Source organism: Miniopterus schreibersii, assembly GCF_964146895.1.
Source record: "Miniopterus schreibersii genome assembly, chromosome: 18".
NCBI classification, from domain to species: domain Eukaryota; kingdom Metazoa; phylum Chordata; class Mammalia; order Chiroptera; family Miniopteridae; genus Miniopterus; species Miniopterus schreibersii.
The window spans coordinates 4,742,343-4,755,425 of NC_138121.1; the positions used below are offsets into that span (position 1 = coordinate 4,742,343).

The window sequence follows — 13,083 nt, forward strand, 5'->3', positions numbered from 1 at the left end:
GGGTCCTGGGAACCCCCGGACACCCTCTGGACCACTGTGAGAGGCTGGGTCACCCGGCCAGGTGCCTGGGGGGTGGGGAGGGTCTGAGAGACTCAGGGCTTCCATTCCAGGGTCCTTGGCACTATGAGGCCTGGGACCCTGGTGTGGGGTGAGGGTATGGAGTGCCAAGGAGTAAAGGGGGTGGTTGTGGGTCAGATGCCTGGGAGATCAACAAGCTGGACCCTGGAGAAAAGGACTCTGGGGAGGGGAGCTAGCAGGTTTGCACCCTGGGCTGGGCAGATGATCATCTGGATGAAATGGACACCTGAGGGTCTGGCGACTGCTGGGAAGGGAGATTGGAGGGAGCAAGGGTCTTCCAATATAAACACAGCCAGGGCTGGGATGCCCAGGGGGCAGAGCCTGGGGACCCAAAGCCCGAGTCCTGTTTCCGGTGGAGGCGGGGTGTTAGTTCTAACTTTCATAGTATCAGACAGGCCTGCGTCCCCTTCTGGGGGCACCCTCAGCCCTTGTTTCCTGGGGGTGGAAAACTAGCATCTCCTGGGGGGGGGACGCATATCGTCTTTGTCACAGGGCAGGGAATGCCCGAGTCCTTTGGGGGGTCGGGGGCACCCCTACTTTTCTGGGGTCAGGACGCCTGAGTCCTTTTATGGGTGATCCTTAGTTCCTGTTTTCAAGAGTCACGATGCCTGAATCCTGTTCGGGGGTCCAACCAGCTCCTGTCTTCACGGGGTCAGAATGCCCAGGTCTCAGGGGAGGGGAACGCTGGGTCCCCGTTTTCCCAAGGCCAACTCCAGCCTACCTTCCTTGGGGGAGGGACGGGATCCGCAGCCCCAGTTTCCCACCCATCCCAAGCGCCCATCCCCGTCCGGGAGTGCGGGGCCGGGCGGAGGCGGGGCACGGTGGCCACTCCGGACCTCACTCCGGCCGACCGCAGGCTTGCAGGCCGTGCGCTCGGCAGCTCCCGGGGGCCCGGCTCCCCGCCCCCCGCGCCGAGGGCTCCCCCAGATCCGGGCGTGCGGGCGGGCGCGGTAGCGACCAATGAGCGCTCTCGCCGTCTCCGGGAGCCGGGCCGGCTCTGCCCGCCTGGCATTGGGCACGCGGTGGGCAGCGGCGGGCGGGGCCTGGGGGGTCCTCGCGCCTGGTTGGGCCAGGCTTGTTGCTGGGTAACGGGGCGGCGAGTTTCCCCTGGCAACGGCGGCGGGTACCGCTCACTGGCTGGCCGGGAAGGAGGGGGGGCGCTGGCGCAGGCAGGCCCCGCAGACCCCAGCAACAGCGCGGCCCCCGCCCCGCCGGGGAGCGGTAACCTTCACACGCGCCGGCCTCTCGGACCCTGCGGACGCCGGCGCCCCCGCCCAGCCCCCACCGGCTCCGGTCCAGCCTCCGGGTCTGGGAGGCCGGCTACACATTGGGGACCCGGGAGGCCCCCTCCCCACCGCGGAAAGCCAGGACTCAGGCCCTGCAGTGAAAAGTTAAGTCCTTCCCAACTCCTTGCCGTGCTGAGAAATCTACTTTTCCAGAATGGCACACGAGAGGTTGGGGAAGGGCGTGGGTCTGCAGTAAACTAGCTGGGACATTCATTTCTTTAACCAGCACTTCACTCGGAGGCTACTCCTACTCACTGTTCTGAGTGCCTTACAGATATGCGCTCATTTAATCTTCACATTTAATTTTTGGTCCTATGGGGATCTCCTTTGTGCAGATGAAGAAACTGAGGCACAGAGGGGGGAAGCTACTTGATCAAGACCATCATTTGAACCCAGGTAGCCTGGCTCCAGAGTCTGGGTGTTTTGTCGCTTCACAGTGCTGAATGTCTCTTTGAGAGGCATTACTATTCCAAATGAGAAACTGTGCACTTCAAGCCAAACACACTAGTGGCTGGCCCTCAGGCCACTGGTTTGAAACCCCTGCCCCAACCTAAGGGTCATAGCTTAAAGTCCTTGTTTGGATTCTCAGAGAGTCAGTAGACCCCCGCACTGGTAGTAGTAAAGCTGGGTGACATGTATTAAGCACCCGCTAGGCCCTAATGCTTTACTTTTATTGACCTTGTCACTGCAAAATGCTGTGAGATAGGGCCCTTTATTGTCCCAACTCACAGATGAAGAAACTGAGGCACAGACATGACCACGTGCCCAAGGTCACACAGCCAGTAGGTGGCAGAGCTGGGAATTCTAACTCATGCCACAGAGACACCGAATTCTCCTAGGCGAGCTCTGCCTGTAGGCTTTGGGGGGATGAGCCACAGCTGTGGGTCTGGTCTTGGAAGATAGGATATCATAATTTGGAACAGGATCTGGACTAAATAGTGGGAAGGATCTTAACTGGTGACACTGCTTATGGCCTGGTGACTCTTGGCCCTCTCCTGCTCTCTCCCACCCCTACCCACCAAGTCAAATTCCTCCAGTCCTTCACACTCATTTTCTTCTCAGAAAGTTATTCCAGCACATCTGGCCTCCTGGTGTTTAGTTAGATTGGGCAGCTTGAGGGCACTGACCAGTGAGTGAAGGGTACAGACTGGACCATGGGCTAGCCCAGGGCTGGGGCCTGCCTCTCTCTTAACTTCATCACTGCCAGACACAGAGCAAACACTCACAATAACCAGTTGCACGAGTGATAAATGCTAACATTTATTAGGCGCCTACTGCACTCAATGACTTCCATGCATGATCTCATTTAATGTCTAAAGTGCCATTTCTCAAAAGTCTTTAAACATAGTCTTTAAAGTAAAAAAACACACTTTCTTTGTGACCTGTTTCACAAAATAATATTTTCCGTTGATTTCATGATTTAAAAAAAATAGACCTTTATTGATTTCAGAGAGAGGAAGGGAGAGGGAGAGGGCAACATCAATGATGAGAGTCATTGATCGGCTGCCTCCCGCATGCCCCCCACTGGGGATCGAGCCTGCAACCCAGGCATGTGCCCTGACCGGGAATCGAACCTCTATTCCTGGATCCTAGGTCAATGCTCAACCGCTGAGCGACGCCCAGCTGGGCTCATGATTTTTTTTTTTTTTAATGATACTCTATTCTATATTGTTTTCAAAGTCTGATCAAGAGCCACTCGAGTTGCAGGTAGAAGGAACTGACTATAAAGGAACACAGGGAGGTATTTGGGGTGTTAGAAATGTTCTGAATCTTGATTGATATGGTGTACAACAGTGCACATTTGTCGCACCTCACCAATTATACCCTGAAAAAGAGTGAATTTTATTGTGTGTAAATATATCTCAATAAACTTGAATAAAAGCAATAAGATCCACAAAAGTGATTTCACAATCCATGGTTTGCTCATGACCCACAGTCTGAAAAACACTGAAAGGAAGAAATGAAGGAAGGGGGACTGAATGAATGGGGGAAGGGAAGGAAGGTGGGAGGTTGAATCAGTCCCCAATATTTAAAGTAGGGAGATTTCAAGTGAGGTCTGCACTTTCTGCTTCTCTTGGGAAATTGAAGGACCTGGCCCTGGAGGAAACCGAGTTTGAGCGCCTGGACAAGCCCACCATTGCTCAGGACTGGCATCCCTTCTTGGACAGCTCAGTGCTGGGCACTCAAAGGCAACTCACCCTGTGGTGACATGGTTTGGTTAGGGGTGTGGCACAGAGGGAATGGAAAATGCAGGGGAGACAGAGTCGCAGGGCCCTGGGGGAAGAAAGGACAGAGGTCAGCCAGTCAGAGTTGCGGTAGGAGTGACAATGGGAAACTGAGAAGGGAAAGGGAACTGAAACCCACGAAGACAGGGTGAGAGTCAGCGCAGGGGCTGCCTGGGCATGTTCGTGCCAGGTGCCTGGGGTTCCTTCTGGCCCTGGGTTCCCCGCCAGATTTATGGCAAGTGTGGCCAGGTGCACCTGCTCCGGAGTGTGTCCCATCAGTGAGCCAGCTAGCAGGAACCTGTCACAGGTGTGATTGTGACTGTGTTGGGGGCCAGTGTCTTTTATGTCTAACTTGATCTATGTCTCTGAGGGTCAACTTTTGACAGTTTTACTGTGTCAGCTGTGAGCTGGTGTGACTGTGTTTGTGTGTGTCCCTGTGAGAGTGTCATCTAGATCAAGCTGTATGTCCAGGTATCCCTGACAGGTGTGTGTGAGCACACACACTCGCAAGCCTGCTCAGTGGGAATGTCACCAATGTGAACTCGGTCAGTTTGTGGGTCTGGATGCGCTCATCAGTGTGGGCGTCTGTGCACCTGCGTGTGTCGTTCTCACTGGGTCAGTCAGCGTGTCCCAGCATCTGTGTCAGGGAGTCAGTGTATGTACTGTATTTGTGTCTAGGGGTGTGTGTGAGTATGTGCCTCAGGTCGGTTTGTGGTTGTGTCTCCTCGCGCCTGTCCGAGGTGTGCATCTGTGAGACTGGCCGTGTGTCTGAGTCGGCGTGTTCCCGCGGCCCTGTCAGCACGTGACTTTGTGTACCCTGGAGTGCGGTTCCGGGTGTGTGTGTCTGCGGGTCCCAGTCAGTGTGTCAGTGTGCCAGTGTCTGTGTCCGGCTGTCCCGCGTCGCCCAGCCAGGCCCCGCCCCGGCCCCGCTGCAGGGAAACCCCCGGCGCTGAGGTAGGGGGCGCGGCGCGCGCCAGCAAGTCCTGACTTGTCCGCGGGCGGGCGGGGCCGTGGCGTCACGCGGGGGCGGGGCGTGGGACCCGTCGGGCGGGGGCGGGGCGGGGCGGCAGCCGAGCGGGCCCAGGATCCGCCGGGCAGCCTGAGACGCGGCGCGAGCCACATGCGAGCGGGCGCCTAGTGGCAGCAGCAACAAAATCGGCAGCGGCGGCCGCGACGTGGACGCGCCTGCGGCCCGACCAGCAGCAGCAGCCACAGCGACAGCAGCAGCCACTGCAGTTAGAGCAGCAGCAGCAGTCGCCGCAGGGAGCGGCGCTCCGCGGGCGCGCCCTCCTGAAGGAAGCCGCCCGCCCCCCACCACCGCCCCCTCCGGCGTGTTCATGCCCCCGGGGTGAGTGTGTGCACCCCGTCTCCCCAGCCGCGGCTGGCCAGGCCGGGTGGGCTCCCTGGAGGAGGTGTCGGAATTGCACGCGGAGAGCACGGGGTGCGAACTGCAACCCCACCGCATGCCTCTCTCTCTCCGCCCCCCACCCCCACTAGGGACTCTGGGCTGGCCTGGGGTCGCTGGGCTGGAGGAACTAAGGCCCCGGGAGCGCAGGTGCCTCAGCGGTCTGGCGGGTTTGTTTACAAACAATGGGGTGCGGGCTCGGCAGCGCCCCCTGGCGGCCAGTGAGGCCCCGGGGAAGTGAGGCGACCCCGACTGCCCCGGTCCCTGCAGTCTGGGAGGGGCGGGGGGGTACGGAATTGAGGGGCGGCCACACCCCGGGCGCGCGCCCGCTGGGGGCGGCGACAGGGGGCGGCTTGCGGGCCGCGGAGTCTGCGGCTCCTGCGGGCGGGGGCTGCGCCCCAGCAACAGCCAGTTATTGGCCCCGCGCTCGCCTGGCGGGCGGGGCGGGCGCACGTGGCGGCGGCGGGGTTTGGGGGCTGTGACAGCGCAGGGGGGCGTCTGGCCCCGCCGTGGGAGCGCGCGTGTGCGGGGTTGTGGATCTGCAGGTGTCTCGCCTGGGTGTGTGCGTGTGTCTGGCTCCGAGTTTGTGCTGGGGTCCGCAGGGAGTGGTGGTGTCCATCCAGGGGAATGTTTGGGCTGTGGCCCTTCGGGATGTGTGCGTGAGTCCCCGTGCATGTTTGTGTGGAGTGCTGTGTCTGCCCTGCCTAAGGGGTGGGGGCTCTGTTTATGTGTGGGGTACCTGTGTGTGTTCTCTGTGAGAGTTGTCTGTGTGCTGTTTGGGGGTGATTCTATGGGTCTGTGTTGCTTGGGTGTGCTAATGTGTGGTTGTTGTGTGTTGCTTGAGTGAGCTGTGTGTGTTTATATGTGTATCCTGCCTGATGTGTTGTTTGTGTGTGCTCGTGTGTCTTGCCCGTGTGGACTGCCTGTGACTGTGTATATCTCCAGGGCAAGTGTCTCAGCTAAGCATTTGTGATGTGTGCCTGCTGAATGCCGATGCCTGTTTTCTGGCCAGGTGTCTGTGAGTTCTGCATGGGTGTGTGTGTGTGTGTGTGTGTGTGTGTGTGGTGGGGGATTGTCTCAGTTCGGTCTCTGTTTGGCTTGTGTGTCTGGCGTCGGTGTCTGGGAATCGAGGACCGTGTCTCTGTGGGGTCTGTGCAGTACAGTCAGTGGGTGTTGCTGGCAGCCTCTTGCATGGGGCTGTGTCTGAGCCTGTGTGTGTGTGTGTGTTGGGTCTGAGGGGTTTGTCTCTGCGATCGGCTGGCTCATGTGTGTCATGTGGGCTGCGTGTGTGTAGTGTTTATGTCAGTCACGTGAGACCAGTGTTTTGTGTGGGCGCTTTAGGTGTGCGTGCTACCAGGGCTGTGTGGGATTAGAGTTAGCTGCTGTGTGTCGGGGGGCTAACAGTTGGCGATGGTGTTTTGAGGTTGGGGAAGGAGGTTGGGTTGATGCCTGCTGTTCTGCTGTTGTGTCTCTGTGTTGTTGCCGGCATGTGTGGTGATGCATCTGGGTCTGATGATATGTGTCTGTGTGTGCCTGATTTACATGTGTCCTGGGGTCTAAGAGTTGGTGACAAGTGGGTATGTTGGTCAGTGTCCGTGGATGTCTGTTTTGTGTTGATATATGTGTGAGTCCTGAGGTGTGTATGCCTTATCTCTTGGGTGTGTATGTGTGTTTGAGAAGTGCGTGTTCCTGTCTGTGCTTGTGTTGGCTGCATTGTGTGTGTGTGTGTGTGTGTGTCCATGGGCATATCAACAGTGGGTCAGTGTGTGAGATTCTGACAGTTTGTATATGGTGGGGGGGCGGCGGGTGGAGGGGATGGGTTGTGCCAGACAGCATGCATTGTTTGTATAACTCTTCTGATGGTCTGTGTGTATGTGTGTGTTCACATTTTGGTCAGTGTTTGTGAGTGTGTGTGTGTGTGTGTGTGTGTCCTGTAGACTGAGTGGCAGTGTCCGACACAGGGACCACCTCAATGTTTCTGTGTAAATGGGAGATGAAGTGGGAGGTCAGGCCACACAGTCCTGCCTGAGTCCTTATATGTGTGTGTTGTGTACCCTGCACACACACCCACAAGTTTCTCCATTTGGGTCCTGTGTGAGTCCTTGTGTATGTGCTGGGGGAGCTATCACAGTTCCTGGCTGCCCTCTGTGTGTGCCCATCACTGTGTCCCAGAAGTTAATCCCACCAGCCCATTTCCTGTGTGAACCCCTGTCAGGCTGGGTGAGTTTGTGTTTGGGGCTGTCAATCCTCATGCGCACACACACGCCTGACAGACCCCTGTATCTGAGTCCTGTGTGAGCTCCTGTACTTGCTGTGAGAGCCATCCTGTGCCTCCCTGTCCCTTATGTGTGCCCATCACCAGGTGCTCTGGAGGCTGCACCCTGCTGAGCCCTGGGTCAGCCCCTAGGTGGGTGTGTCTTGTGTGATCATCACACATACACAGTCCCCTCCATCTGGCCCCAGTGTGTGTGGTGGGCGCCATCCCTGCCCTCCATGTGTGCTCATTGCTGTGTGCAGGAGTGGAGGTGCCCTGGGGACCCTGTAGGGGATGTGTATTGTGGGGCCCTGGTGACCTCTGCACTTGCATGCTGACGGAACCCCTCTCTCCCTGTCCTTGCAGACCCCAGGAAGCACCATGGCTCGAGCACTCCAGGAGGGCAGCTCCCCGGAGCCCGTAGAGGGCCTGGCCCGAGATGGCCCTCGCCCCTTCCCGCTCAGCCGCCTGGTGCCCTCTGCTGTGTCCTGTGGCCTCTGCGAGCCCGGCCTGCCCGCCGCCCCCGCTGCCCCTGCCCTGCTGCCAGCTGCCTACCTCTGCGCCCCCACAGCCCTGCCCGCTGTCACTGCTGCCCTAGGGGGCCCCCGCTGGCCTGGGGGTCCCCGCAGCCGCCCCCGAGGCCTGCGCCCAGACGGTGAGTGCCCGCCCCACACCGGGGATGATGGGAGCCGGGAGAGAGACACTGAGGAACTGGCCAAGTGGGAGCGGGTGGAGGGAGGTGGCGAGCTGGCGGGCCACAGGGAGGGTGTGGCCAGTGTGGTCTTTGTGTTGCAAGAAGCAGGAAGACGCTGTAGGAGGCTGGGGGCGGGGGAGGCCGAGTGGGAAGTCCCTCCTGGAATCTGACTGCAGTCCTGGAGTTGCAGCCAGTGGCCTTTTCCCGGCCTGGGGCAACAGCTGTTTCCCAGCCCCTCTCCCCTAGTCTGGGTCCCCTTAGCCCCCCTGAGGGTTGTAGTGGGAGAGAGTGTGGGCAGAGGGGGAGGACGGTCACTTCAGGAGGGGTCGAGGGTGGCCTGTTGCCATTATCAGCGTCTTTTTGGCCAGGGCCCGCCCTCTGCACTGTCCCTGAGGAGGAAGGAGGGGGGAGGGGCCATTGTGTTGGGAAAGTGGGGGGGGGCTGGGGGGGTGAGTCTTGGGAAGGGAAGGGTTAAAGGTCCCCTGCCTGATGGGCCGTTAACCCTGTGGTGCCCGGTAGCCCCATCCCAGCCAGCACTCAGTGGCCGGGGAAATACTGTCCTGGTTTCCCTCCAGCCCCACCCGGTCTCTCGAGTCCAGGGAGGCTCCGAGAGAGAAACTTCTGTGACTCAGTTCCCTGGCAGTGGGGCAAGAGGGGACCTCGATTTCAAGGCCAGAGTCCCAGGTGTGGAGACCGCGGCCCTGATTTTTTGGCCTTAGGGACCCCTCAGGCCAGGACCTGGGGTAACTGGAGGAAGAGACGTCAGAGGAGCTGAGAAGGGGGTGGGGCAGGAAGGCATCTCCCGCATCCCAGCCCCCAAGCCCGGGCGCCGAGGCAGCCAGTCTGGCCTCTGGTCTCCAGGCCCCTGCCACATCCGGGGGTGTGGCTTCACTGTGGTTGGACACGAGAGGGCAGGAGACCTGAGGCTTGTGACTGGGTGTAATCAGTGGCTGTATCCCTGTGTGACCTTAGGCCACTTCTTAGGGTAGGCCTCAGTTCCTCCATCTGTTAAATGGAGCAGGCAAAAATTGGCCCCGTTTTGGAATAGAGGTACTTAGGTCGGATGAAAGGAAGGCCCTCCAGACTAACACGGGCTAGACAGGTGATTCCAGAGGCCAGCCAGGACCTCGTCTTGCTTTCTGGTGCCTGGGGAGTAGGAGCTGCCAAATCTGCCTCTAAAGGGGAAAACGGAATCGTTAGAAATGAGGCGGGGAGCAGAAGAGAAATCAGGCGCCTGGAAAAGGGAGAAGCAGGCCCTGGCTAACTAGTCCCTCGGGAACGCCTCAGGGCCCGGAGCGGTCATGGGTGCTGACCACACCCCTCGGCTTTTCCCAGGTCCTCAGCCCTCGCTCTCGCCCGCGGAGCAGCACCTGGAATCGCCGGTGCCCAGCGCTCCGGGGGCCCTGGCGGGCGGCCCCACCCAAGCAGCCCCGGGAGTCCGGGGGGAGGAGGAGCAGTGGGCCCGAGAGATCGGGGCCCAGCTGCGGCGAATGGCGGACGACCTCGACGCACTGTATGCGCGGCGGGTAAGTGCTGGGGGAGGGGTAGACGGCAGGTGGGACTTCCCGCCGGGGAGGGGGCGGCGGGCGGCCCCGCCAGATGTGCGGCAGCTGCTGCCCTGCGCGGCGGGGTCGCGCCGGGGACAGGCTAGTGGGAGGGGCGGCGTGGCCGCGGAGCCGCCGAAGGCCCCGCGCGGCGGCTGGCACGGCCCGGGCTGGGGCAGCGTGGAGCGCTGCGTTGCGCCGGGGCCCGCGGCCGCGGGGACTGAGGGCGGCGCTCGCAGGAGCAGCTCATATATCCCGGGCTATTTATAGCCGGTGAGTCAGCAGCGCCAGCGCCGCCGCGCCCGCCCCTCCCTCCCCCCGCTGGCGCGGCGGGCGCGCGCCACCCAGCTTCCCGGGCCGGGGGCGGGGCCTCGGGCTCCGCCCCGCGGGACGGCCCGCCCCCGGAGCCCTCAGCTTCGCCTCCGATTACAACAAAATATTTGAAGCCTACAGCGGAGAATAGAGAATAACAAACATCAGGGTGCCCACCGGGCTCTTCCAGCCTGAACCCGACACCCGCACTGCCCGCTTATTTAAAGAAAAACAAAAACCGGATGTCGCGAAGCCCCTTGTTCCCCTCCGTGACCCGTCCCGTCCCGTCCCCGCTTCTCAAGGAAGCCTCTCGAGTTGGCTTGTCGCATTCCTCTGCAGGTGCTGATTCTTTTACTCCATATTTACTAGGCCACAAACAATGCTTAGGACGGCGGGGTGTTTTTGGCGTAATATACAGGGTGTCCCCAAAAGTGAATACACACTTGAACAGCTGGTTCTATTACATTTTGAAAATGAAAAGTATTTTAATAAACACTGCCTTTATAATTATTCAAAGTGTGTATACATTTCGGGGGGCACCCTGTATATGATATAGTGTGTATTTCTCTCCAAACTTTTTCCCTCTCAGTTTGTACTTGAGCTTCATCCACGTGGGCAGAGGAGCTTTGATTCACTCGTTTCCACTGGTTCAACATACAGTGTCCATGTTCATGTACCCATTGTTGGGTCGTTAGGATTTTTTTAAATGTTTCAAATTTCACTTACTGACTTTTTTTTTTTGGCTCCTCCAAATGATGCACATTTTCAGGTGCACTCCTGTGTCTGCACAGGTGACACCTGGGTGGTCTGCCCACCCTCAGCCTTATTAAATGATTGCCAGCTTGCTCACCAAGGGGGCTGTGCCATGTAGCCCCTGGAAACCATGTAATGGTGGCAGGCTTTTTAACTTGTGCCAATCTGATGTGCCCCCTTTACTACCTCCTGGCTACAAGAATTGGTGGGGAGCGATGAGGAGGCAGGGTCTGGTACCAGGCATCCCACCCTAGGCATCCGTTAGGATCATTAGGATGGTGATGTGACCTTGCTGTCATCTCTAAGATGGGTGTCTCCTTCCCAGGACGGGGGTGGGAGAGTGCTGTCACTCACCTTTCATTTTTGCTGGTGGGAGTCTTGTATCTAGCTTCCTTCTTGCCCACTTTCCTAACACTTTGGAGCTGAGAGGGTCCTAGAGGCCACCCCGAGTGTTCATCCTGTCCCTGGAAAGAGAGCAGGGGTCAGCTTTACTTGGACATACTTCTGTGTAGCCTCAGCACAGGTGGTGAACTCTTCCCAGTTCTCCTCCTTCCACAGACTGTTCTAGAATCGCTGAGACTATGGGCTCCCTGCTCCCTTCTCTCCATCTCCCCAGCCTTTTAGGGGAGGGCAGTATGGGCTGCAATCCAGCCCCACCCCTCAGCCCCATGTGACTTTGGTTGGGTGACTGTCTCATCTGGAAATCGGTGACAAAATCATAGTTAACATGCACTGAGCACTTGCTGTCCTCCCTTGAGGTGACGACACTGGCCCAGATGGGCAGAGGAACTGGGATTTGAGCCCGCCTGACAATAATAGCGCCTACTTCAGAGTTGTTTGGGGGTGTGGCTCACTCTTAGAACCATGCCTTGCTCCTCCCTGCCCCTGGACCTGACCACCCACTGTGCCCCTGTCACGAGCCCGCTCTCTAACTTCCTCTTCTCTCTCTTTCGCTAGAGACAAGAGGAGCAGCAGCAACACCGCCCCTCGCCCTGGAGGGTCCTGTACAATCTCATCATGGGACTGCTGCCCTTACCCAGGGGCCGCGGAGCCCCGGAGATGGAGCCCAATTAGGTGCCTGCACCTGCCCTGTGGACGTCGGGGACTTGGGGGGCAGGACCCTCCCACATCCTGACGCCCTGGCCAGAGCAGGGGACATTTTCTGCACCATGTAGCATACCGGACTACCAGCCCTGCCTGTCCCAGGGGCGGGCCAGGGCAGCCACTTCAGTCCCAGCCCCGGCCTAGCCTGGGGTGCACTGACGGAGACGTGGACTCCTGGGTCCCTGGCTGAGAAGCCAGGGGAGAGAGGGCTGATGGACTCAGCGTCTGAAGGCGGCGGTGACCGAGAGGGTCGGGACTGAGCCGCCCGCCTCTGCCGCCCACCACCATCTCAGGAAAGGCTGCTGGTGCTGGCTGCCCGTTCCAGCTGCAGGGGTGACACTGGGGGGGATCTCCTGCCCAGTGCTCCTTCACTTTGGGTCTGGCCTCAGGCCCCTGGTGCTTCCCCCCCTCCTCCTGGGGAGGGGGCCTGTGAAGAACAAATGAGCCAAACGTGACCACTAGCCTCCTGGAGCCAGAGAATGGGGTGCGTCTGATGGCTGCCCCAGCCCAGCACCCAGCCATCTTCCCTGAGCCGGCGGGTGGTGGGCATGCCTGCCTCACCTTCATCTGGGGGTGGCCAGGAGGGGCCCAGACTGTGAATCCTGTGCTCTGCCCGCGACCACCCCTCGCCCCATCAATCCCATTGCATAGGTTTAGAGAGAGCACGTGTGACCACTGGCATTCATTTGGGGGGTGGGATATTTTGGCGGAAACCGCCCCAGCCTTAGTCCCCAGGGCGAAGCGCTGGGGGGAAGATGGGGAGTCAGGGAGGGGGGAATCTCAGAAGAGGGAGGAGTCTGGGAGCGGGGAGGGATGGCCCAGCCTGTAAATTCCTGTATATGCGCTGCTGTAGATACCGGAATGAATTTTCTGTACATGTTTGGTTAATTTTTTTTGTACATGATTTTTGTATGTTTCCTTTTCAATAAAATCAGATTGGAACAGTGGATACTCTTTCTGCTCTCCTTCCTCGATCTGTGACCTGGGCAGAGCCTCTGTGACCTGCCTGGGTTCACGGGGCACACCCAGTGGTCTGCAGCTGTCCTATGGAGGCTGAGGAGCATACGCGCCCCTGTATGAGCCCAGCCTGCCCGAGTGCCTGTTCCGCTCCCACTCAAAGTAAAGCCCCGTGAGAGTGGGGGTTTGGGTGATTTCTCGTATAACCCCCCCCCCCCACCGCCCTGGATAAAGTATATCATGGGGGCTCCGTATTTACTGAACGAATGAGTGAACTGTAACGTGCTCAGAAGCACCACGATGAGGAGTCCTGGGGAACATGTCCATAATGAGACTGGCCAGTCCCCGCTCTCACGCAGGCACAAGGTGACACCTGGGAGAGCACCTGGAGCTAAGCTCAGAGCGAGGCCTCACTGATGTAGCTGCCCCAAGGCCTAGCACAGTGCTGACACCAAGAGCTGGTGAGGAACT

At 59.1% G+C, this 13,083-nt stretch overlaps 1 protein-coding gene across 1 annotated transcript; it reads left to right on the forward strand.

Annotated features, from left to right (window-relative positions):
• The first annotated feature begins 4,690 nt into the window (after window positions 1–4,690).
• On the forward strand, window positions 4,691–12,602 carry BBC3 (BCL2 binding component 3). The gene is made up of 4 exons (XM_081117969.1): window positions 4,691–4,937; window positions 7,615–7,903; window positions 9,278–9,468; window positions 11,509–12,602. The coding sequence occupies exons 2-4, from the start codon at window positions 7,630–7,632 to the stop codon at window positions 11,623–11,625; spliced, it is 582 nt and encodes a 193-aa protein (XP_080974095.1). The 5' UTR covers window positions 4,691–4,937; window positions 7,615–7,629; the 3' UTR covers window positions 11,626–12,602.
• Window positions 12,603–13,083: the final 481 nt, after the last annotated feature.